Source organism: Sceloporus occidentalis, unplaced genomic scaffold (genome assembly GCF_023333645.1).
Source record: "Sceloporus occidentalis isolate IW3139 unplaced genomic scaffold, rSceOcc1.0.p SCAF_2, whole genome shotgun sequence".
NCBI lineage: Eukaryota > Metazoa > Chordata > Lepidosauria > Squamata > Phrynosomatidae > Sceloporus > Sceloporus occidentalis.
In genome coordinates this window covers 196163505-196187188 of record NW_028316982.1, presented here as the reverse complement: position 1 = coordinate 196187188, position 23684 = coordinate 196163505, and the positions used below count along the sequence as shown (strand labels likewise).

At 39.8% G+C, this 23684-nt stretch overlaps 1 protein-coding gene across 2 annotated transcripts in view; it reads right to left on the bottom strand.

The window, feature by feature from the left end:
* The window catches only part of LOC149319518 (amine oxidase [flavin-containing] A-like), a 55884-nt gene that overhangs the window by 6615 nt on the left and 25585 nt on the right, over positions 1–23684 (bottom strand). Inside the window, exons 4-12 of one of the 2 annotated variants that reach the window (XM_089511890.1) lie at positions 21217–21321; positions 19116–19207; positions 17964–18105; positions 8190–8339; positions 7305–7464; positions 4983–5079; positions 3899–3952; positions 1432–1489; positions 475–623 (exon numbers count right to left, since the gene is read on the bottom strand). In XM_089511890.1, the coding sequence (XP_089368016.1) occupies positions 510–623; positions 1432–1489; positions 3899–3952; positions 4983–5079; positions 7305–7464; positions 8190–8339; positions 17964–18105; positions 19116–19207; positions 21217–21321 (972 nt within the window). In that variant the 3' untranslated portion in view covers positions 475–509. The remainder of the gene's footprint in view (positions 1–474; positions 624–1431; positions 1490–3898; positions 3953–4982; positions 5080–7304; positions 7465–8189; positions 8340–17963; positions 18106–19115; positions 19208–21216; positions 21322–23684) is intronic. The other variant, XM_089511888.1, reaches the window with a different exon arrangement.

The following is a 23684-nucleotide window of genomic DNA, read 5'->3' as shown; positions in this document are numbered from 1 at the left end:
AGTTTTTGTTAATTTGGTTTTTAATTAGTAGTTGAAGAGACCCAATCCATTCAAGTCAATGGGAAATTCTTAACACACTGACCAAGGATGCCCAGTGCAGTTTTCTTGTTAATGTTCTGATTGCAAAAGACATGGGAAAAAACTTTCAATAGATACAAGAGTCAGATAATGTTTAAGGCTAAGGAAAGTCAGTCTATGTGGCAGACAGATCACATATAAAAAATAAGGAGAGAATCCTATGCAGCCTTACTGAGAAATAAACTTTTATAAGCCTAGAATAACAGATATTAATTTGCACAGCCCTGTCTATTTAAGACCAGAGGAAAAGCTATCGCATGTTCGCTCAAGCTCCAAAACACAAAACAAAACAAACAAAACAGAAATGAGAAGTTAAAGCTAATGCTTTAGCAGGCGTGTCCTATGATCATTAACACAGTTACACAGTGTCTCAAATTGTCTTTGCTTACAACTTACAGGAACTGTGGATCATCTCGCATGAGAGGGTTCCTCTAGCAATACAGGCTCAGATGTTTCATAAGACAATGCAGGACCAGGATAATATGAGGAATCTTTGATGGTCCCAGGCACTCTATCCTCTCCATCAGGATTTGGGCCTGAAAGACCTAGGAAAAGTGTTGGTGTACAGAAGGTAAGTTGTAAGCAAGCACAATTTGTGACAGCATATCATTCCTGAATTTGAGCAGACCTGCCGAGGCATCACCTTAGCTTCCACTTTCCTGGATTTATGGAACTTAAGCCAGCATGAGATAACCTTTACTTTGGTCTCAGACTAGCAGGATCATTGAAAATATGTGTGTACACACACACACACAGAGAGAGAGAGAGAGAGAGAGCGCACAACAGATATGGAAGACACTTACATAACCACTCATCTTACATCACATTCCCAACAACCTTCTTCTGAGACAGCATCTCAGTTTCACCCATTTACCAAAAACAAGAAACTAGGAACCAGTTTATTTTTTTAAAGGATGCATTGGTTGCTATATAGGCCCATCAATAGAAATTGTTAATGTTATAATAATATTCTGATTTCAGAGTTTGAGAAATTCAATTTTCTATTATGCTAAATTGCAATTAAAGATTTTAACATCCACAAACAGTATTTTTAACACTGAGAAAAAGGTATTGTTATTCACAGAAGAACAAAGGTCCAGAATACTAAATTTCCTGTCCTTTCAGCATTCTCATTGCTTCCTTTCTCCTTTTTCTCTACCTACCTTGACTTCCATCTGGGAATCTGAGGTGATGAAACACATTTTTTGCATTTAAATTTCAAAGTGCAATGTAAAATACTTGTCATCCATTATATTCTAGCATAGGAACCAATAATTATACAAGCAGCTAATGTAACTCAGCCATGATGTAGTTATTAATATTCCACCAATACTTGATGCTCTCCTTCCTTACATGCAATGCTTCTTCAGATCCCAACACTTTTGCATACAGTTCACATATTTTTTTCTTCCTACAAGAAGATGGAAAAGGTAAAAAATATGAAATTTTAAGTTTTCAATGGATGGGGTAGCATCATTGATGTCAAATACACTGCAGACCAATTTTGAAATACTGGTATGTTTGTTTCATGAGTATAGCATCCCAAATGAGAAAAGTATTAGTGCCAGTCTATTCTGCTTTGGCCAGACCTCAACTGGAAGACATTGTCCAGTTCTGGGAACCACAGTTCAAGAAGGATACTAACAAGCTGGACCATATCCAGAGAAGAATGACCAAGATTATCAATAGGAGAAAGGAAGGGAGAGGGGGAAAAGCAAGAAATGTGACAGCAACTTTAAGACTAACTGGTTTTTATTTTTCCATGAGCTTTCATAGATATAAACCCACTTCTTTGGGTGGAGTACTGGGTAGTATTAAGGCCTCAGGCATAAAGCATATTTATACAGTTGTGGGAATGGGAAAGAATGTAATAGTATCAAGAAAGATGAAAATAATGACCCTTGCCCTAAATTTTCAAAGAGCTGCATAAGGTGATACAGGTCTTTCAAATCTTTTTAAAAAGGTAATGATTTCCCCTTTGACTAGGTTGTCTTGTCATGTGTGACTGAGGGAGTGGTGATCATCTCCGTTATTAAGCCGAGGGAGCCAGCATTGTCAAAGACAACTCTGTGGTCATGTGGCCAGCAGGACTGCAGAGAACACTGTTACCTTCCCACCTAAGTGGTACCTATTTATCTACTTGCACTTTTACATGCTTTTGAACTACTAGGTTTTCAGAAGCTGGGACTAGTGACTGGCACTCACTCCATCATGCAGCACTTGGGTCTTGAGCCACCGATCTGCCAATCATGCGATTGTCAGAGTCAGCATCTTAATCACTAAGCCACCACATCCCTTTACAGTGACATTTTTACAGACATCAGATCAGGCTATAGTGACACATGCCTTTATTGCATGCTACTGTAATGCACTCTATGTGAGGTTGCCTTTGGAAACTGTTTGGAAATTTCAACGGGTCCAAAATACTGGATTCAGAATACTGACTTATAGGAAGCATATAACGCCTTTGTTCAAACTGCTTCACTGGCTACCAGTTCATTTCCAAGCACAATTTGAAATGTGGGATATGATCTATAAAGCTGTATATGGCTTAAGTCCAGATTATTTGAAGAACTGTATCTACCCATATGAACCTGCCAGAACATGAAGATCTTGAGGGGAAGGCTTTCTCTCAGCCCCACCATTATCACAGGCTTGCTTGGCGAGGGCACAATACAAAGAGTCTTCTTAGTGGCTGCTCCCACTCCCTGGAACTCCCTGCTTTCTTTTCATCTGCAGGCAAAGACCTTTTTGCTGGCTTCTAATGTGTAAGCAAAGTAGCTTCTTATAGGGATGTTTTCTTTATCTTTTTAAACTTTTTACATTTTTAAAATGATTTTATACTGTTTTATGTGGTGATTTTAATAGTTCTTAAATTTTATTGTGAAGTTTTTTTTTTTAATTAACTCTGGGAGCTACCTTGAGTCCCACTGTGGGAGAAAGGGAGCATACAAATGAAATTAAATAAATAAATTGGTGGTAGAATAGATTGCCAGAGAGGGTGGTAGACTTTTCTTCTTTGGAGGTCTTTAAACAGGCATCTTTCAGGACAGGTTTATTTGTGTATTCCTGCATGGTAATGGGTTAGACTAGATGGCCCTTCTAGAATTCTAAGATTCTACGATTCCTGGAAACAGTACATATGACTTAAATTGAGATTTAAACACAAAGTTGCTAGACTTTCTCTAGCCTCTCGTTTAGTTTTGGATACACTTTATAAAATGAACTAAAATGCTGTGTTTTGTATCGCATTGCTTTTGTTTCATGAACTGCAAACTCACATCTATTTTGGGAAAGCATGTAAATGTAAAAATGCAATGATTAAAGGTTTTCAATGTGGATGTTGGAAACCCGAGGTCAAATCTTTCCAAGGTACAAAGCTCATTCTCTCTCTCTCTCTCTCTCTCTCTCTCTCTCTCTCTCTCTCTCTATCTCTCTCTCATTTTTTAGCCCTTTTAAAGGCTGCAATGTTCCCATGTGGATCAGAATTTAAAAATACATATAAAAGACCTTTAATCAGTTTAACAAGCCAACAAACTTGAGGTTAGACTGAGGGATAAATCCTGGCTGAAATTTCAATGGAAGGAAGAGACTAAGATAAAAATAAATAAATAAATTAGTAAAGAGGAAAAACAAACATATGATGGTGATGATTAGCAGTAGTACTTAGTCCCAATTATGCTTTGTCATTTAAGTATATGTGTTACCAAGAAATCCCTTAATTTTTGCTCATCATTTCTTTTAAAAAAAATAATTTTTGTCAGAAAATTAAAAACAGATTTTTCACTTACAGTTACATTTAGAAGTTGTTTACGCTCACCTCTCTTCTTTGCTAAGTTCTGCTAGTCTAAATGCCTTTCTTGCAAGGATGAAACTACATCGGAAAAAAAAATGCATGAATTAAAATCTCAGATGACCACCTTTTGTTTACATGCACTCTTCTCCAGAAGTGTCATTCAGGATAAATCCTCTGGTTTCTCTACACTTTATATTTTTATCTGCAGCAACACCAAAACTGCATTGATAGGCATCCTATTGCCTTTTGAGAAAAATATATACATTTAAAACATTTGTCCTTAGGGAAAATTTGAAATAAATAGATCATACAGATTATTCACTGGGTAGAGAATCTGCTCTGGGTTTTTGCTTGAACTTAAGATTCGATACAAGGTGTTGCACTTATGAATATGATGAGAATAAGTTGGGCAACTACTGAACTTGTGTTCTTCCCCTCCTTCCCTCTAGTACGGCTGCAGTATTCCATAGTAGCATTCTATTGATGTACCAACAGGATCAGCAGAACTAAGTAGGGAGCAATTCCTTTCTCCCCATTGCAGACCTCAATGCAGTACTAAAACCAGATTTGGAAGGCTGAGTACCTCTTCAGAACAAGCTTTTGGACAGTGGAAGGCTAAAGGGGAACCACTGACCTAGGACAAATTCCATAGTTTCAATCCAGGTAATTTTGCCAAATCTTTATGAAACTCAGGTGGGGTACAGACTGCCCAAAAAGGGCGGCCTGCCGGCACCTGGTTTTCTGCCAGAGGGAAGCCTCAGCCACCAAATGACGAGGCTTCCCACTGGTGGAAAAAGAACCCACAAAAAGCAGGTTCTTTCTGCGCTGCACTGGTGGCATAATGAGTGCACCACAGTGTGCCACTGGTGCACTTGTTATGCAAATGCTGTGCGGCACTGTGTGGATGCCACGCAACGCTTGCATCACAATGGCGGCGCCTGTATATACAGGGTGCCACCATTTTGACACTCTCATCACGTGCTAGGTTTGAGGGGCATGTGGAAGCACCGCCCCAAGGCAACCCTAGCACGTGACGAGGGCGTCTTAAAGGGCCAGTATATACCAGGCCTCAGTTATTACTCAACATACAAAGTATTGGATGTATTACCCCATAATGGCAGGCACAGACCCATCAGGTTTAGTGTCATCTAAGGTAACTGAAATTGGAGCCTCCTCATCCACAATTATCATTGCACCACAGAATCCTGACAGGACAAAGGAAGACAGGATAGTCATCATAAACATTCAGTGTGGAGTACTAAATCCGGGCATGTCTCAGATAACCACCTTCAACCTTTTGTTTACATGCACTGTTCTCCAGAACTGTCATTCAAGATAAAGCCTCTGGTTTCTCTAAACTTCCAGATATTTTTATCTGCAGCAAAATCAAAACAGCATTCATAGGCATCCTATCGCCTTTTGTAATATACAATGACAGGACTAATATTTAAAACCACTGAAATGTTGCAACCAGTTATGTTGTGACTAAATATGAATTGAACAAACTGAACAGAGAAAAAGCATTAAGCATGGTAACTATACTCATTAATATGAACATTCCAGGTCTACAATAGCTGTGACCCATGAAAGCTAATCAAACTCAGCCCACCAGTCATCTATTATGGCCTGCCAGAGCAGAGCTTGGAAGTAATAAATCATAATTATAACTTTTGCATACTGTATATACTCGACTATAAAGTCGAGAAATTTATGTCCCAAAATTGCCATTAAAATCTTGGGTAGACTTATACAGTTTGCCCTTTCTTTACGCAGGGGATCCGTTCCGGACTGCCCGACGTAAAGTAAATACCGCCTATGCTCGAGCTCCATTTAAATGAATGGGGCTCATGCATGTGGCACCACAGTGGCATGTGCACACCCCATGCGTCCCTATGGGACACACTGCCCTTTATCCCCACATGGCTTTCAGCGTATGCCGAAAGCCGCGTAAAGAGCATACACTGTATAAGTGTAAGTACACCAGTAGTGCTTAGAAAGGTCCTAAAGCAAGCAAGCCTGATGCCCAAATCTCCATTTAACACCAATTCCTTCCTCCTCCAGTCTGTTTTGCAAGACTTGGCTTCCTATGGAAACAACTCCCCATTTAAAACCATCTCTCTAGTCTGTTTTACAAGACCTGGCTTCTTATGGAAACAACTCTCCATTTAAAACCACTTGTTTCTCTCTCTGGTCCGTTTTGCAAGGCCTTGCTTCCTTTCTCAATCTAATGTTAAAACGTCTCCTCCAGCACCTGAGAATTGGTTAGGATAGGTCCAGAGAAGGAGAAGGAGAGACAGAAGTGGTCTTTCCCCCTTTCCATCCTTCCTTATAGCCCCCTAGGTTTTGCCCTCGACTTATCCACAGGTCATATCAAAATCCAGGATTTTGACACTGAAACCTTCCCTCAACTTATACATGAGGTTGCCTTGTACATGAATACACTTTACATAGAAGCCATGCTGTAATCAAATGAATGGGGTGCACGCCATTCTATTGAAAGGAGCTTATGCTTATGTGGAATTTGCCTTACGCGAGGGAGGTCCGGAATGGATCCCCCGCATAAGGAGAGGCTCCACTGTATATATGGTAAAAGCTACACAGCAGTTTCTAGAGTCTTGACCATCTTGATCACCCTCCTCTACACATTATTTCAGCTTATCCTTCTTAAACTGTGGTACCCAGGGGCCCATTCACACCACACAATTATAGTATTATGATGATGCTTTAACAGACATGGTTCTGTCCTATGGAAGCTTGGGATCTGGTGTTTAGGGAGGGGCATGTAAAATTCTCAGTCAAAGAGCTCTAGTGCCTCACCAAACTACAAGCCTCAGCATTCAGTAGAATGTAATATTGGTAGTTAAAGTGGAATCATAGTGCTGTAATTGTGTAGTGTGAACTGGACTCAGCACTCCATAAAAGATCTGAACAAATAGATTAGTACTGCAATTTTCCTCAGTCTATACACTATGCCTATGCTAGTACAACCTACAATTGGGATTGGTTTTCCCTCTTGGTTTGAGAGAGAGAAGATTAGTCTGGCACGACTTGTTTTTGAGAAACCCTTTCAGATTCTTGCACAGAATTATTTTATAAATCTTTAAAGAACTTTTCTGGTCAAAGACGTCATTGTCTGGTCAACAGATGTCAGGTCCTCTTTTTCCTCCCCTTTTTTGAGATGAGGATATTTGCTAACCACCAGTCTGTAAGGCTCTCAACTTTTATCCAAGAATTCTAAGAGAATATAGACAGAGGCTCTGATATTATATTTACAATTCATTTTGGTACCCATGGATGCCATCCATCTGGCCCTGGATGGCATCCATGGTACTTCATTTCTTGTGCTACTCATTAAATTCTACATAACATACTGTAAATTTAAGCCACAACATGTTCCAAATGTTTAATTGCATTGTTGATGTACACATACCCATCCTATTCCAGAAGGCTTCTTTGTAGTACATCATGCATTTAATAACAGAGCCCATGGGAACACGCTGGATTAACTGGTTTCTTTTTGTAGGCAGTGGTGGATTGAAATGGATTTTTGTGGTTAAGACTGGAGGGATAGCACTGATCACATACTTGCCCTGTAAAACATAATATAGGGAAGCATCAGACACATATTTTTATTACATATTTAAAATATTTTCAATCCATCTTTCAGCACATACTGCCTTTACAAGGCAACTTATAAGACTATGAAACATGAAAATAAAAGTACAATGAAAAACTAAAATAAAACTGCTGCAACTGATCATTCCCCCTTCAACTATAGTACAAAACAGCCAGATGCAGACTAGCATAAATGAGTCATCATTTAAAAAAAAAAAAAGCCCAGCAGTGATAAGGTCATACAGCCCATCTCCTTTGGGATACATATTTCAGAAGAATAACCATAGTAAGTAATGACGAACATTCTTACTGAGTATGAGCAGAGTGAGCTTTTCCTACCAATTTGTATGTGAATATTATACAGTTCCTAGCTCTTTGCACTCATCATTTCAATCAATTTGACATATACATTTTGTACAAGATAAAAGCCATAAGCAATGCACTGGTAGTCCAGTAATCTATTTAAAAAAGAAGAAGCAATGTATGGGCAAGACTGCCAAGTGTCAGAGCCTTATTACAGCTGACTTTGACATGAAGCTCTCATAAATAAATAAACAAACAAACAAACAAACAAACCCACAGATTTTAAGACATCCTCAGAGCAACATAAAAGGTGCAGCAGATTACAGTAACTTAAAAGCTTATTTAACTAAACATTGACCCACCTAAATGCATATCACATTCATTCTTAATAAATTACCTTATATATCTCATGGTTCAGTGTCTCCACAATGACGCTGTCACCTGACTGATCAATGTGAATTACTGGTCTCTCCAGTTTAACATGGTCTTTGAGCTGTTCCATGATCTTTTCAGTAATTTGGCCAGAACCCCCAACAAACTTCCTCTCCTGTAAAGCACACCAGGAGAATTGGAAAATAGCTGTAGCATTAGTAACAAATGGTTTGTGCAATGGAACCTATATTCAGAGTTTTAAAATGTGCTATAGTAAATATATAGCACACAGTTTAAGTTCATTTGCAAATAGTGCCACAACCCAAACCAGGACAATCAAACTCCAATACAGGAAATTGAAATCTGCGCCATTCAACCAGTGTTTTCCTCTCAAAACTGCCTCCAGTAGTTCAAGTGCTGATTAATCATTAGCCAATTCAGAGCATAGAAAAGTTACTATTTTGACCTATAACTCCTAGTATCTTCAAGCCATAATGACCAATTTTCTGAGCTCTGAATTAGGTAGGGGTTTCTGTTTAACACAGTACATCCTACAAATAGGAAGCACAATAAAATAGGTTTTCAGGAAACTACAATCAACCAAAATGTCAACATTTTTACAAGAGGAAGAAATATTTTGAGGAAATTGGCTACAAATTAAAGTAGGTTTTATCTAGACATGCAGCCTGTGAATCAAAGCTAACATCAGATACATTATGTGTGAACTTCTCAAAACAATTCATGTCTCAGGGGCTGGATGAGCTGCATCCAAGAGTACTAAAGGAATTTGCAGATGTAACCTCAGAGTTACAATTACTATTTTTGAGAATTCTTGGACGACATGAGAGCTCTTAACAGATTAGAGGAGGGAGGAGAGGAAATGTTGTTTCCATCTTCAGCAGGGTCAAAGAAAGAAGACATGAGAAACTACAAACCAGTTAGCTTGACGTCAATACAAGCAACAGGCTCTAGAACAGATAATTACATAGTCTGTATGCACTTAGAAAGGAATGCTATGGGAGTGTTCCCACTGGCTTATACTCCGTGTTACAAATCGAATCCAAGGTACAGCGTTCCTATTAGAAACCGAATTAACTCTAGAACAGTTCTAGAGCAACCCGCAATCATTCCCACTAAAATCCGAATCGTCAATCGGATTTTTATTTAATCCGTGTTAAAGGCGTATAACCCATGTTAAAAAAATAGAAGGGTGGAACCTACAATTTTTTCAAGATTCGGGATAGGAATCGGGTTATTTAAATAGGAATGATCAGCCTCAGAAATCGGGTTAGCTGGATGGGAGGAATGGAGCGTGATGGGCTGGCTCGGGGGAGTCACCCTTTCTTGTCTCCATCCATTGTGGCCGTCGCCATCTTTGCTTCCGTCAACCCTTTGTCCGCGGTGGTCTTTCAATAAGAGATAAGGATTATTTTTTATTTTTATTTTTTAATGGTTTACAGGCGCTTAATCTCTTCAGCACTTTAAGCGCCTGAAGTCCTGGCCGCTCAAGCGCCTGCATCTGTCAAAGGACTCTTAAAGGCTTCCCCCGGTGGATTGCAACCTCCCCTTTGTGTGGGGAGAGCCATACACCATTTGTAACGGAGGAGAGAGTGGATGCACAGCAATCTTGGGGGAAATAGAGCCTTTCCATCTCTCTTTCCCAATCTGGGGAGACACAGGAAACCCTGGATGTGTGTGTGTGTGTGTGTGTGGCAGCAGCCTAGCAGAAGTGCTTTGGGGAGGCAGTTTTTTCTCTCTCCCTCAACCATCCTTCCCCACGAATAATTACAGGACTCATAGGCACTTTAAGCACCTCCTCATTGGCTCTTTTATAAAAAACCGTGAAATTTAAAAGTGACGTTATGATGACGTCGCTTTGATTGACAGCCCCAAAATGGTGAGTGGGAACGAAATAAGGCTAAAACCGGTTTATATATACACCATTTTATTTGAATAGGAACGAGAGCGGATCACTTAAAGCGAATCAGTTGGTAAATGAGAATGAAGAAAAAAAAGCGATTTGGAACGCGGGATAAGACCAGGGTTATTTTGAATCGATTTAACTGATACCAGTGTATTTTAAAGCATTATTAAATCACAAGTGGGAACACCCCCTATTATTACTAAGAGCTAGCATGGGTTTCTCAGAAAAAAGTCGTGCCAACCTAATATTATCTCTCTTTTCTTCCTCCTCCTCTTCTTGTTCTAGATTTACAAGCTTGGTAGATCAGGAGAGTGCTGTGAGAGTAGTATGTTTTGATTTCAGTAAAGCTTCTGAAAAGGTGCTCAATAATTTTCTTTCATACAAGCTGGTGATCTGTGAGCTGCGGCTACATAGTGCTACTGTTATATGGATTCATCAACCAATTCCAGAAATGTTCATCAATGCTCTTCATCCTGGACAGAAGTGACTATAGGGTGTCTCTTATATGATGGAATAGAAGACATGTTTATCAAATTTGCATGACACCAAATTGGGTGGTGGTGATAGCAAATACCCCAAAGGACAGGAATTGAGCTAGGTCGAAACTAAAAATTGATTTCAGTAGGGGTAAATGTGAGGTACTACATCTAGGTAGAAAACACAAAAGGCACAAATACAGGATGCCACATTTCTTGAAAGCAGTACATGTGAAAAGGATCTAGGAGTCTTAGGCCTCATTCCCACTGGCCATATAAACTGACTTATCTTGCTGCGAGTCTGCTCCGGATTGAGTATTTGAATCATATTCGAATCATGGTTATCGTTCCCATTACCAATGGGAGCATACGGACTCTGTTTTTATTAGCTCGTGTTTTGTTCCCATTTACATTTCTCCGGTGTATTTTGACGTGGATTTATTTTGCTCCCCATTCCCATTGCGTGTGTGGAATTGGTTTTTCTGGTTTTTTTTTTTTTTACTTTGAGCTGTCACTCAAGAGCTTAGGTGATTAGACGTCACTGTGACACTTATTTCTTAGGTGCATTTTGACGCGGACTATTTTTGTTCCCTGTTCCCATTGCATCTTAAAACCTGTTTTTCTTGTTTTTGTTTTGGGTTGAGCAGTCAGTCAGTCAATCGCTTAGGCTAAATTATTTCCACACACCCAAGCCTGGCTCCAACCACAGCAAATCAGATGAATTCAAAGCCGCTTAGGCACTCAATCACCAAAGGAAAAAAATAGTTTAAAAAATGATCTTCAATGGGTCTTCTCACACTTGATGTCTTTATGCCAGGGGGGAGGGGGGGATATGCTTGCTGCGTTTTGAGCTCAATGTAGCAAGTAGCTATGTTCGGAAACTCAACAGAGCGCCTAGGTGATCAAAAACTTAATTTTTTTTAAAAAAAAAATTCAGCTACACACGCGATTGCTTCATGCACCTCCGAGGAAAGGCTACATGAATGGGAAAATGGCGCCAGGAATGCCAGGAAAGAGAAGAAAGCGGGTGACACCCCCAGACCAGCCCCTTTAACATTGGCCCTCCCATCTCAAAATACCTGAATTGGACCCCCTTGATGTTCCCATTAATTTACCCTGGATCGGACACGGTCCCTGGCAAAAGAACCGCTGGAAAAGTGGTGTCAGGATAACCTGGGTTAGACCACAGCTGATTCAGGTTATCGCTAGAGAATCGATCAAATGAGGATCAAATCTGAATTCTAATGGGAATGATGTCCCTGTAATGAGGATCGAATGTGCATTCAAATGTGAATGATGTCCTATAATCCGATTCTTGATATCCCATAAACTGCTTTATAACCCAGTGGGAATGAGGCTTTAGTAGACCAAAAACTACAAATATGTCAACAGTGTGTTATTGTGGCCTAAAAAGCCAGTGCAATCCTTGGGTGCATCATGGTATCCAGATCAAGGGGGGTAGTGGTGCCATTCTATTCTGACCCAAAGGGTCAGATCTCATGTAGAATACTCTATCCAGTTCTGGGTACCAGAGTTCAAAATGAATATTGAGAAACTGGGATGTATCCAGAAAAGAGTAACCAAGACGATCAAAGATATGGAAACCAAACCTTATGAAGAAAGGCTTAGGGAGCTGAGTATATGTGGGGAAAGAACATTGAGATGTGATATTTAACTATCTGGAGGGATAGTTCAGATAATTTGGAGTGAGCGTGTTTCTCTGGTATTACAAGCTAGAATACTAATTCCCAAACTTTGGTCCTGATTCCCAAACTTTGGTCCCAAAAGCCCCAATCAGCTAAGCCAACAGTCAGGAATTCTAGGAGCTTAAGTCCAAAATATCTGTAAGGCTAAAGTTTGAGATCCAGTGCGCTAGAACATGAACCAATTGTTTCAAATTACAAGAAAAGTGTTTCCACCTAAGCATTAAGGATAACTTCTTCACTGTAAAAAATATATAACTGTAGAATAGACTGTTTTGAGTGGAGGGGGAAGACTTTAATTCTTTTCTTTAGACAGAGGTTGGATGAGTATCTTTTAAGAGTGCTGTAGTTGAATATTCCTGCATGGAAGGGGGTTGGACCAAATAGTCCTTCTGGTCCCTTCCAATTCTAAAATGCTATGATTCTGTGATTCAAACCCCTCTGAGCCCAGATATGTTAGGGATTACTTAGTACAGTATTACCCTAACCTTGTGCAATCATTGTGATCCAAGAGGTTTGGATCTGGAATTCATTGCTCATCCTCCCATGATCCTTTTTTGGCCCTTCTGCCATCTGATTTCAGTTAGCATAGTTGTTGTGTGGCAGATTCCTCTGTCAGCAGAACTGAGGCGGGTTATAGACCGCCCATTTGGGGCGGTCTGGACCCGCCCCTTTCCCCGGAGTATCGGGGCTTCAGTGGTTACACCGGCAGCCGCTGAGGCCCCGATCCGCCGCTTTTCAGGCTGCGGGGAAGCAGCAAAACGCCGCTTCCCCGCAGCCTGAAAAGGGGTGTCCTTGGGTGCAGCTGTCTGAAGGCTGTGCCCAGCGAAGCAAAGCGGCGCCGCGGACCAGGAAGGAGCTCCGAAACGGAGCTCTTTCCTGGTCCGCGGAAAGGGAGCACTAGGCTCCCTGCCGTGGATTGAGGACGTCACGTCCGCGCCGCCCTGTCTAGAGGCGGCGCAGCCGTGATGTCCTCACGGCGGCGGCCGTATGGAAGGGCCGCCGCCGTTTAGTGCGTGACGAGCACGCACTAGGGTTAGGGCGGTGCGGAAGCACCGCCCTTTTGTAACCCTAGTGCGTGCTCGTCACGCACTAAAGTGCCGGTGTGTAACCGGCCTGAGATACCAGCTCAAAGGGCAATCCAGCTGGCACAAAAAGCTTTGGCCTGTTCCTAAACTCCCTCAGCTGGTGCATTTTTAAAAAAAAAAAATAGGTTCACATTATTAGTTAGGATCTGTCTCTATTCAGTCAAGATGAATAATGGGAAATTCTAGCATACATAGCCAGTATGTATACATAGTAGTGCAAATAGGTATTCTGGGGAAGCAGGAATAATGGAGAAAACATAAAATCATAGAGTTGGAAGAGACCACAAGGGCCATTCCAGTCCAACCCCCTGCCATGCAGGAAATCCAAATCAAAGCATCCCCGACAGATGGCTATCCAGCCTCTGCTTAAAGACCTCCAAAGAAGGAGACTCCACCACACTTTGTTTGTTCCACTGTCGAACAGCCCTTACTGTCAGGAAGTTCCTCCTAATGTTGAGGTGGAATCTCTTTTCCTGTAGCTTGCATCCATTGTTCTGGGTTCTGTTCTCTGGAGCAGCAGAAAACAAGCTTGCTCCCTCCTCAATATGACATCACTTCAAATATTTAAACAGGGCTATCATGTCACCTCTTAATCTTCTTTTCTCCAGGCTAAACATCCCCAGCTCCCTAAGTCGTTTCTCATAGGACATGGTTCCAGACCCTTCACCATTTTAGTCGTCCTCCTTTGGACATGCTCCAGTTTCTCAACGTCCTTTTTAAATTGTGGTTCCAGGTGGGGCCTGACCAGAGCGGAATAGAGTGGCACTATTACTTCCCTTGATTTAGACACTATACTTTTATTGATGCAGCCTAAAATCGTATTGGCCTTTTTAGCTGCCGCATCGCACTGTTCACTCATGTTCAACTTGTGGTCTACTTGGACTCCAAGATCCCTTTCACATGTAGTCTCATTCAGCCAGGTGTACCCCATTCTATATCTGTGCATTTAATTTTTCTGCCCTAAGTGCAGTACCTTACATTTCTCCATGTTGAATTTCATTTTGTTAGCTGTGGCCCAGCTTTCAAGTCTATTCAGGTCATTTTGAATTTTGATCCTGTCCTCTGGAGTATTAGCTATCCAGGCAGTTTTAGCTATCCAGGCATGGTCAAAAGGGGTTAAATTGTCTCTCTCCAACCCAAAAGGAAAACCTGTGGCTCCTATCTAGCCTCTTCAGCTATTTAGAGACTTAAACAGTAACAAATAAATATTGTTCTCATACTCAGCTTTACCCATTTGTTTAGAAAGGGAATATGAAAACTGCCTGGATTTAAAGGCATACAAAATTATGCTTAGCATTACATAATTATTCTGGGTGAACTGTTGCTTCCATAAGCATGAGATTTATTTGTAAAGTCTAAAACAAACTGCTGGCTTTAAGGTAAGACAACTGGAAAAGGCCAAAAACAAGTAACAAGAAGTCCTCAGCAGAACCTCACTTAATCAACAATAGCCTTTTACTATTTGAAATGTTATTCTGCTACTAAATTTCTCACAAAGAAAGCTGTTTTCTGTATCATCAAAAAGTGCAGAGCAAGACAGAAGCTTAATTTAATATAACCCTGAGAGGAAGTGACAAACAGTAAAGGAAAGCAATACAGTAGCATGAAAAGCATGTAAAATATACTAAGTGCCACATGGAGATTGAAGAACAAAACAGTTACTGCCTGCAGGTTTACAATCTAATAGACATGATATAAGAAGAAAATGGGTTGAGGATGGATGTACCTGAAATTGATAACAAGATAAAGGTGAATTGTAGAAATTGTAGATTGCTTTCTTGGATGCTTAGGCAAAGAGGATTTGTGTTCTAGTTATTTTTAAAAATGAGTGCTAGGAAGCAATATAATTCTAGATATTTTACTGATTCCATCAGTTTCCCAGAGCAGGTGCTTTGAAGACAGAACTGTAAGTATCCCTACCAGGGAGGAAACATTTTAGTGGGATTTATATCTGAATAAATATTATTAGGACAGCACAGCATAGGGTTTCATTAAAAGTACTCAAGTGGTTAGGTTGAAAAGGCAATTTAAATGCTTACAATATTACTATAAAATGAGTGAACTACAAGCCCAGCAGCACCAACTGGCATGATAGTATTTCTTTGTCATGTTCCCATTCCCTCCAGTACTCTGTTGTCTATACCCCAGATGCGTTCATAGTTGCCTTCCCGAGTTGTGTATACCTATTTATTTGTCCACAGTGGATTTTTTTTAATATGAAGAAGTACTAGGACAAGGACCAGGATCACCTGTAACCTCCAGTAATCGGGCAACATGATATAGGGCCATGTACAGGATCCTCACAAATATGAAGCTGACTTTGCTAACTTTTTTTTCCAGTTTTCCATCCCAAAGCTGAATTCTTCTGATGTTATGGAATGTTCATGAACATTCTTGGTGCTGAAGAAGATGAGACCACCACAGAATACTGAGAAACAGTTCAGCGTTTTGTAAGCTGCACATGTGAAACTTTTTCCTTTAAAAAACCTACTCCATACAGGATGTAGAACACAGAAAGAGCTATAAGGTTTTAGCACAATGTAGAAAAAGAAATAGAAATGCTAGTGAGCAAGAGATTTCATGGGCTATACTTTGAACAAAGGGGATACAGAAGGTTACCCAGAAAAATGACCCAGGTTGAACTTCAGTCACAACTTGTTAAGAGCTCAGTCTCAGAGCTTGGAGTGCCCTTACTGCCTCAGTGATTCCGGCAGTCATAGTCCAAATGAAACTTCTCCAAGCTCTATTAAGTACCTGTTTGCAGACAGACACATTTTTGAAATCACACAGATTTTGAAATGTTCCAAGCTGGAGGATTCTGGAAGTTGTAGTTCACCATAGTAACTCCTACAAACTTAACTATGAATGCATCTATACTGTATAAATAAGGCAGTTTGACATCACCTTAATTGCTGTGGCTTCATCCTAAAGAATACTAGGATTTGTAGTTTTGTGAGGCACTAGCTACTCTTTGGCAGAGAAGGCTAAAGATCTTGTTGTTAACTGCCCTCAGGTTGACCTCAGCTCATGGCAACCTTGTGGATGAGACATCTCTAAGACCATCTATTCTCTATGTCTCTAGGTCCTTCAGGCCCAGGCCCATGGCCTCTCTGATTAACTCCATACATTTGGCATGTGTTCTTCTTCTCTTTCTGCACTCCTCTACCTTTCTTAGCATTATTGTCTATTATTCATGCCTTCTCATGATGTGGCCAAAGGACAATTGGCTCAGTTCTTATGACAGCCTCTTGACTTGAACATAGGTTGCGCATCAGGATAATCAACTCCTGTTTCTTTAAGAGCACTCCATAGCTTCTCATGATCTTATCCATACCTTATAAAACTAGAAACCCCAGGATTCCATTATTTCTGCATTATTTCTACAGTATAGATGCATCCTATGTCTTAATGATTTCCTCAGTCATGATTTCCAACAGTAAAACATAGTGAGTTTCAAGTCCATGGTCTGCACTAGTGTGAGAGACTTAGGTCACTGCAAGCAGAGGTAGGCAATCTTCATTATTTTCATTTCTGACTGGGAAAATAAATCCTGCTTGGCCTTTTAAGAGCAGTTTGTAAATTTCAGGACATGGGGAAAAAAATACTTTTCTGAATGGTAATTCCCCAAATCCCCCAGCCAGTAACTTTGCTCTGTCATTACAGAATTAAATCTGTCTGGAAGCAGTTGACTTTTCTCTAACAGGGGACAGAATAGGGAAAATGTGATCAAAGGCAATCTTTTTTTTTTCCCTTTTTTTCTTTTTTGCCCTGTCTTACTGACAACATGAGAATTCACAACCAATAATAAACAGAAAGTACAACACTTCCAAAATAGGAAACATTAATGCCTTAGTATTTTATATAACTTATTTCCTGGAAAATTCTCTGAGCATTACTTTTCTTTTATCAGAAATAACATTTCAAATCTGGTGCAATTGAAAGACCTTCAGTTGTATGCATATTCGGAAATAGGTCATGTTATATATAATGTTAAAGTATAGTTTAATTGGCTAGGGAAACTAAACAGAATCATTATCACAACAGCAAAGTAAAAGTTTACTAAATGCAATATGGGATAAATGGAATAGAGGGAAAGTAATAATAATCTAATTTCAAAAGGAAATTTTAAATGAGGCATTACATTTCTAGTTAGTTAGTTGATCCAGCACTATCATACCAGACTGATGTCTTCTCAGTTCCCCAAAACAGTGATATCTTTACTGGGCCAGCCAATAATACACAAAATACATCAGGCAAGATTGTCAAGCTTCATTGCCTTCTTCATCAGGCAAAAGTTTTAAAAATCATAAAGGTGAAGAGGGAAAACTGATGATTTCTCCCCTTCTTTTTACAACACTTTTGCCTGATGAAGAAGCCAGTGAAGCTTCAAAAGCTTGCATGACGTATTTTGTGTATTATTGGCTGGCCCAGTAAAGATATCATTGTTTTGTGGATTTTGGATATTGTATTTTGCTGTATGGCAAACACAGCTATTCCTGGATATGTCTTCCACAATGTTCTTCATTGGCTTTATATTGTTACTGAATTACAAATAACACTATATTCATTCTTTAAGAACTCTCAAAAGGAAGGTACAGTTTTACATACCTGCCCTCCATTTGTGACAGAAAAGATCCGTACAGTTCCCCCACATAGCTTCACATACCACAGAAACCAGAGAGCAGAGACTTCGTGTGTCTCAGAAGTGATATTGACATTCACAAAGAGAGTAGCAAAATCCTTGGCAGCTCTGTGTACAAGAGAAAAGCACAAGACTCAGAATGGGAAAGATTTGCTTCATTTTGCTATGGTTTCTGGATTCGACTAACTCGCTGCTAAAGAAATATTAAAAGCATCCAAGTCAAGAAAAATGTAGCTCTGTGATCCGCCACTGTCACATTTCTTCTGCTAAAATTACCTTTAACTTCCATGCCTGATGAAGATGCCTTTGAACTCTGAAAGTTGCATAATATATTTCATCTCTTTTGATTGGGCTAATAAAGATATCATCATAATATGTTGTTAGGCCTTACTATATTTTCCTATGATGACTGCCAAGAAGTAAGGAATTACTATAAGTGTACAAGTATTAGATCTAGTTTTCTGTTTTACTTTCTAGTTTCAAATGCTTTTAGGCTCTCACCTGAGCTTATCTAGGAACCCAAACTCAATGTCTGCATTCCAGTGAATAGGACCACCACCTTTTTTCCATTATTATTCTTCATTCTGTTACTACAAATGTCTGAAGAGGGACTATAAGTCTGTTCTGTTCAATGTGTTTAGGCTTAAATCCAATTGACATACTGGGATTTATATAAGAATTTATTTCTCATACAGCAGTTGATTCAAGGGGTTTGATCTAAAATGGACTAACAATTAGATTTAGGGGTTTTTGTAGGTTTTTTGGGCTATGTGACCATGTTCTAGAAGAGTTCATTTCTGACATTTCGCCATCATCTGTGGCTGGCATCTTCTGAGAAATCTATAATTAGATTTAGGCCTCAAGATTATACTTTCCATGCTGAAGGCCAAAGGTGGGCTTGGCACACACAGAGACTGTGGCAATGAGGTTTATTTATGTCCTGCTCCCATTTTATTCCCCACAGTCATTTACTCTATAACTTGGAAAGGGTTACTATATATGTGAATTGGTTGTTCTGTTGTTTTCTATTTGCGAAAAAAAGAACATAGATAAACTTTGGATGTATGTAGTTTCTATGACATTTTCAAGTTAAATCTGAAATTAATTGAATCACCTACTTTGTCCAGCAATGTTTGTTAATGAACTCTTCCATTGTCATTTTGTCCAGTTCTCCAGCATGTGGTGCATCCCAGGGTGCGTCAGCAGGTATCTATAGACATATTTAACAATGTGTTACATTTTAATATTTTGTCTATTGATTTCTGGGACAACACACCAAATTCAAGGTTCATCAACATAAAAGAAAGTCATTGGTGTAAAAATAGTTTCATTGGTATTCCACAGTTACAGAGGGTGCTTTGTAATAAAATAAAATAAAATAAAATAAAGTAAAAAAATAAATATAAAAGCCCATTTCCTACTCTGCCATGGAGGAGCACACTGGAAGCCATCATAATTAGTTCCCAAAAAGTTTGACAAAGAAATCCATTCTATGCAGGAGTATTTTATAGTAAACCTGTGCAACCTTCTGAGAATCCATAACCTGAGGTGTAGCTATTGGGATGGAGGAAGAATGAACACACTCCCTCGGAGTGTGGTGGATTCTCCTTCTTTGGAGGTCTTTAAGCAGAGGCTGGATGGCCATCTGTCAGGGATGCTTTGATTGAGAGTTCTTGCATGGCAGTGGGTTGGACTGGATGGCCCTTGTGGTCTCTTCCAACTCTACGATTCTATGATTCTATGATGGTTCTTCTTAATAAGAACTCTGCCTCCCTTTATGAAATTTGCCCCCAGTCCCTAAATTTCTGACATTGTAGTAACTTAAATCTTCCAGCATTCAGCAATTTCAGTTAGGCATCCGAAGAGAAAGGGCATGTAATGTTACCAAAGGAATGTGAAGATAGCAAATAGAAGAATTCTAGGTATAAAAATTTTTCAGTTTCTCACCTTCTGCAATACTCAAAATTTGGAAAATTTCATGGAAGATGGTTTCTTATTTATTTATGTTATTCTGCTTACATCCTCACTTTTCTCCCAGCATGGGACATTTAGAGGCCAAGCCCTCTCCCCTATCCATAGCTACACCTTTGTTTTTAGTGGAGCAACTATAACTAGTTTCCCCTTCACATGTTGCTTTTCACACTAGGCTAACATGTGGGAGAACAGCTCACAGAAAAGCCTGTGATTTCAATTTTTTATCTAAGGGAATGCCATGAATAGTTCAAAGAGTGAATAGTTCAAAGAGGCCTAGCTACCATGTTGGCTATTCTAAGGGCTTATTCACACAATGAAAAAAATCTAGGTTGAATTTGGGTTGAGCCCCTGTTGTTCACATGGATCCTGAATGCATCAGAATCAGTTTGGGGAGGAGCTACCAGAAAAACCATGTAACCCAGGGCAAATGAACCCAGGTTTGTTGGCAGCGTGGATAATGACACAAACAGACCTTGATTAAACTCAGCATACTTTGAATGGGTTCTGAATACATCAGCATCATTGACTTGTTGGTGGGGCGAGGTGCTGCCTGGCCAGCTTTATGAGGAAATGGTCCTCCTCTCCCTCTTCCCCTGTACAACTGGCTCCAATAGGTGGCTTCCGGGGGCTCCCTGGGAGGAAAGCGGTGTGTTTCCCCTCCCACATACACACAAACTATGTAGGACAAGCCCAGGACTGGCAATGAGGAATCCCCCTCCCTTCCTCAGCCATCAACTCCCACTAAAATCTCATAGAGATGCGGATTGATGGCATTTGAAAGTGTGAATAATAAAACTGCAGTTCTTGAGTGAGGCTATTAGCATCGTTCCATAAAAAAAATGATGTGTGAATGATGCATGAACTAACTAATTCACTACCTGTATAAGTGTAAAATAACTTATGTCAGGCTATATAATAGTGTGTACCATGCAGCTATCCATGACAATTTCCCCTGGTGACAAGGGCCTTGCTTGTTACATCTTTCCGTATCAGTTGAACAGGTTCAAGAGCTGTTGGTGCAAACAACAGCATTGCTGTGCTGATTTGCTCCACTTTAAAATGGGAAAGATCAGTAGTTATCCAATGTTTTGCCAGAGAGTACTTTCCGCCTCTGTGGATTTCTTAGTGTGAGTGCTACATACATGGAGCTTTAACACTTATTCATGCAAACATTTGTAAATACTGCAGATTTTTATTCAATGGTTCTTTCAGGTACATGATATCCCTTCACTGCTCCCAACAAACCTCTTTTCCCAGTTCATCCATTGTTCTCCAAAAATTGTTGAAATCTAGATATGTGAAAGGATTCCATGTTGAAGGAAAGAAGCCATAGAGTGGGTAGGATTTCCCCTGAAAGAGACAAATAAGAAAACAGTAGTTTTCCTGGCACTTGTGCTAAGTCTCCATAGGCAATGATTACTATCCAAATATAGCAGCTGAGCCAGCAGCATTCAATAAATCTGGAAACAAATCCACAAACAGTATGCATTGAAAAAAGTAGGAATAAGCAAAACTAGTATGATTTTTCACAAGATTTTAAAGTGAATTTTCCACAGGACTGCCCTACTATGTTACAAACCAAGGAAAGGAATTTGCTACTTTGAAAAATATACACGGAGTGTGTGTGTGCGTGCGTGTGTGTGTACTTACACATGCACACACATCATAGAGCAAAGGTTACATTACATACTGATTATTCCAAGAAGATTCAGTTGTGTACAATATCATCATCATCATCATCATCATCATCATCATCATCATCTTATTTTCTTATCCCAAGGCAGCATATCAGCTATGCAACATAAAACAAGCATAATTCAAATGAATGCCACTGTTACCCTAGGACTCAGGACTCACAATGGACTGCAACCAGCTGGTAGGCCAGGGTGAGCATTAGCACCCTAGGAGAGGCTACACCTCTCCCACGGCCTCCCACAAATTAATCAAACTGCTCTTAAATGCCCTCTAGTGCATGTGGGGAGCAATTTGCCATTTTTAGGGGGACTCAGGTCATTTTATGCCCAAGAAACAGCAGGAAGTGAGCAGAAGTTCAGTCCTGTTCACTTCTTGTCCCCCTCTCCTGACCCTAAATGGCCACAGAGGGGGACATAAATGAAGTGAAAGTGCCCCTCATGCTCCTGAAAGAGCATTTGAGGACAGAAAATGCAAAAACAAAGCAAAAAAAAAAGATTTTTCCTCTTGGGTCCAGAAGAACAGCCCCGGAGACCATATGAACCCCCCAGCTTGAATTTTGCCTACCCCTTCACTAAAGCCACTGAGATGCTGCTCCTCCTTTCTCCCACAAAGTCCATCATGGCAAGGAGGAGTGCAAACTGGTCCTGCTTTTGGCTGGCAAAAGAGCAGTTGATGTAATGCCAGCTCTCTTCCTTCCCTATTCTTTCTGTAATGTCTCTCTGATCAGTTTCTTAAACTACCTGATGTTGGGGTCCACTAGGTCTCCCCTTCCATTATACTGGTAACCAGCAACATATTTGTGACCATTGGCTACATTCCTTTCTTTCCCAGAAACCTGTCACAGACAGGCAGTCAATGGACATACACCAGTCCACCATTTTTGAGTAGCATTGCCTTAGAGCTGGAGCCTATCTTTATATACAATAATGGAAAAAAATATTTAGAATCTGGACTACAAATATAGACATCATATCTAATGTCAGTATTTCCAAGCCTCGATCTGTAATTGGTTTAGATTTAGAATATTTAGGTGTTTCGTAAAAGTGTAAATTACAATAACAAGTCCAGCTACAAGCTTATATTATGATGAAACAAGGTAACAACATGCTTTTGAACCATTCTTCTTAACCTTAATACACTTGCTCCCTATCCTGGATTACAAAATGTTGGGAATACTGGGAACTGAAATCCAACATCATCTGGGGATCCAGGTTTGGAAAATATCATTCTAATGTTAGGAGAGAGCATGCTATACACACTTGGTAATCCATTTTCTGTTCTGGAAGGCCTGGTATCAGCTATTTTTAACCAGGTTTAATCAGGACTAGATGGTGGTTCTGCCAACATTAAAGACATGCAACACACGTGGGTATAATGTTTGATGTATAGCCAATATAAATTCAAACATCAGTAATTTTCACCACAGGATGGTTTACTATGTCAATTTCCACATTGGTCAACAGGGAAACCAGGAGAAAGCTGAAGTCAATATAAAAAGGGGTGTTGCAGAAACCACTACATCTCAATTTCTCTTTGCTTTGCCTAGTTCTTTCCATTACTCTGATGTATTGCAGAGGGCTGTAAGTGAATCTGCTGTGAACAAGATGTCACAGAACAAGATTATTTGTTTAGAAAGTTTTTAGAACTAGTATTTCTTTTAATGGAAAAAGACAACTTTTTGTCTTAGCACAAAGTTTTCTTATCACTGATATCTTACAAATTAGGCTGCTTTATTTTATGATTCGTCACTGGGAATTAAGAACTTACATTACATGTTTAACTGCAGAGTCATGCATCTCCCAAGAACTGTTGGACTCAAAATGGGGTAAGTGGTTGAAATGTGCACTTGCCCATAACATCAAATTTGATCCTAGATTAGCGATCAGATAATGTGACATTTCCAGGTGCCAATCAAACAAAGTTTGCTCTGTTATCCTCTGTACATTTTCACACTGTTTTTAAAAATATTTCTCTTCCAGTAAATTTTTAACTTGATTGCTATTTTGAGTTCTCTTTTT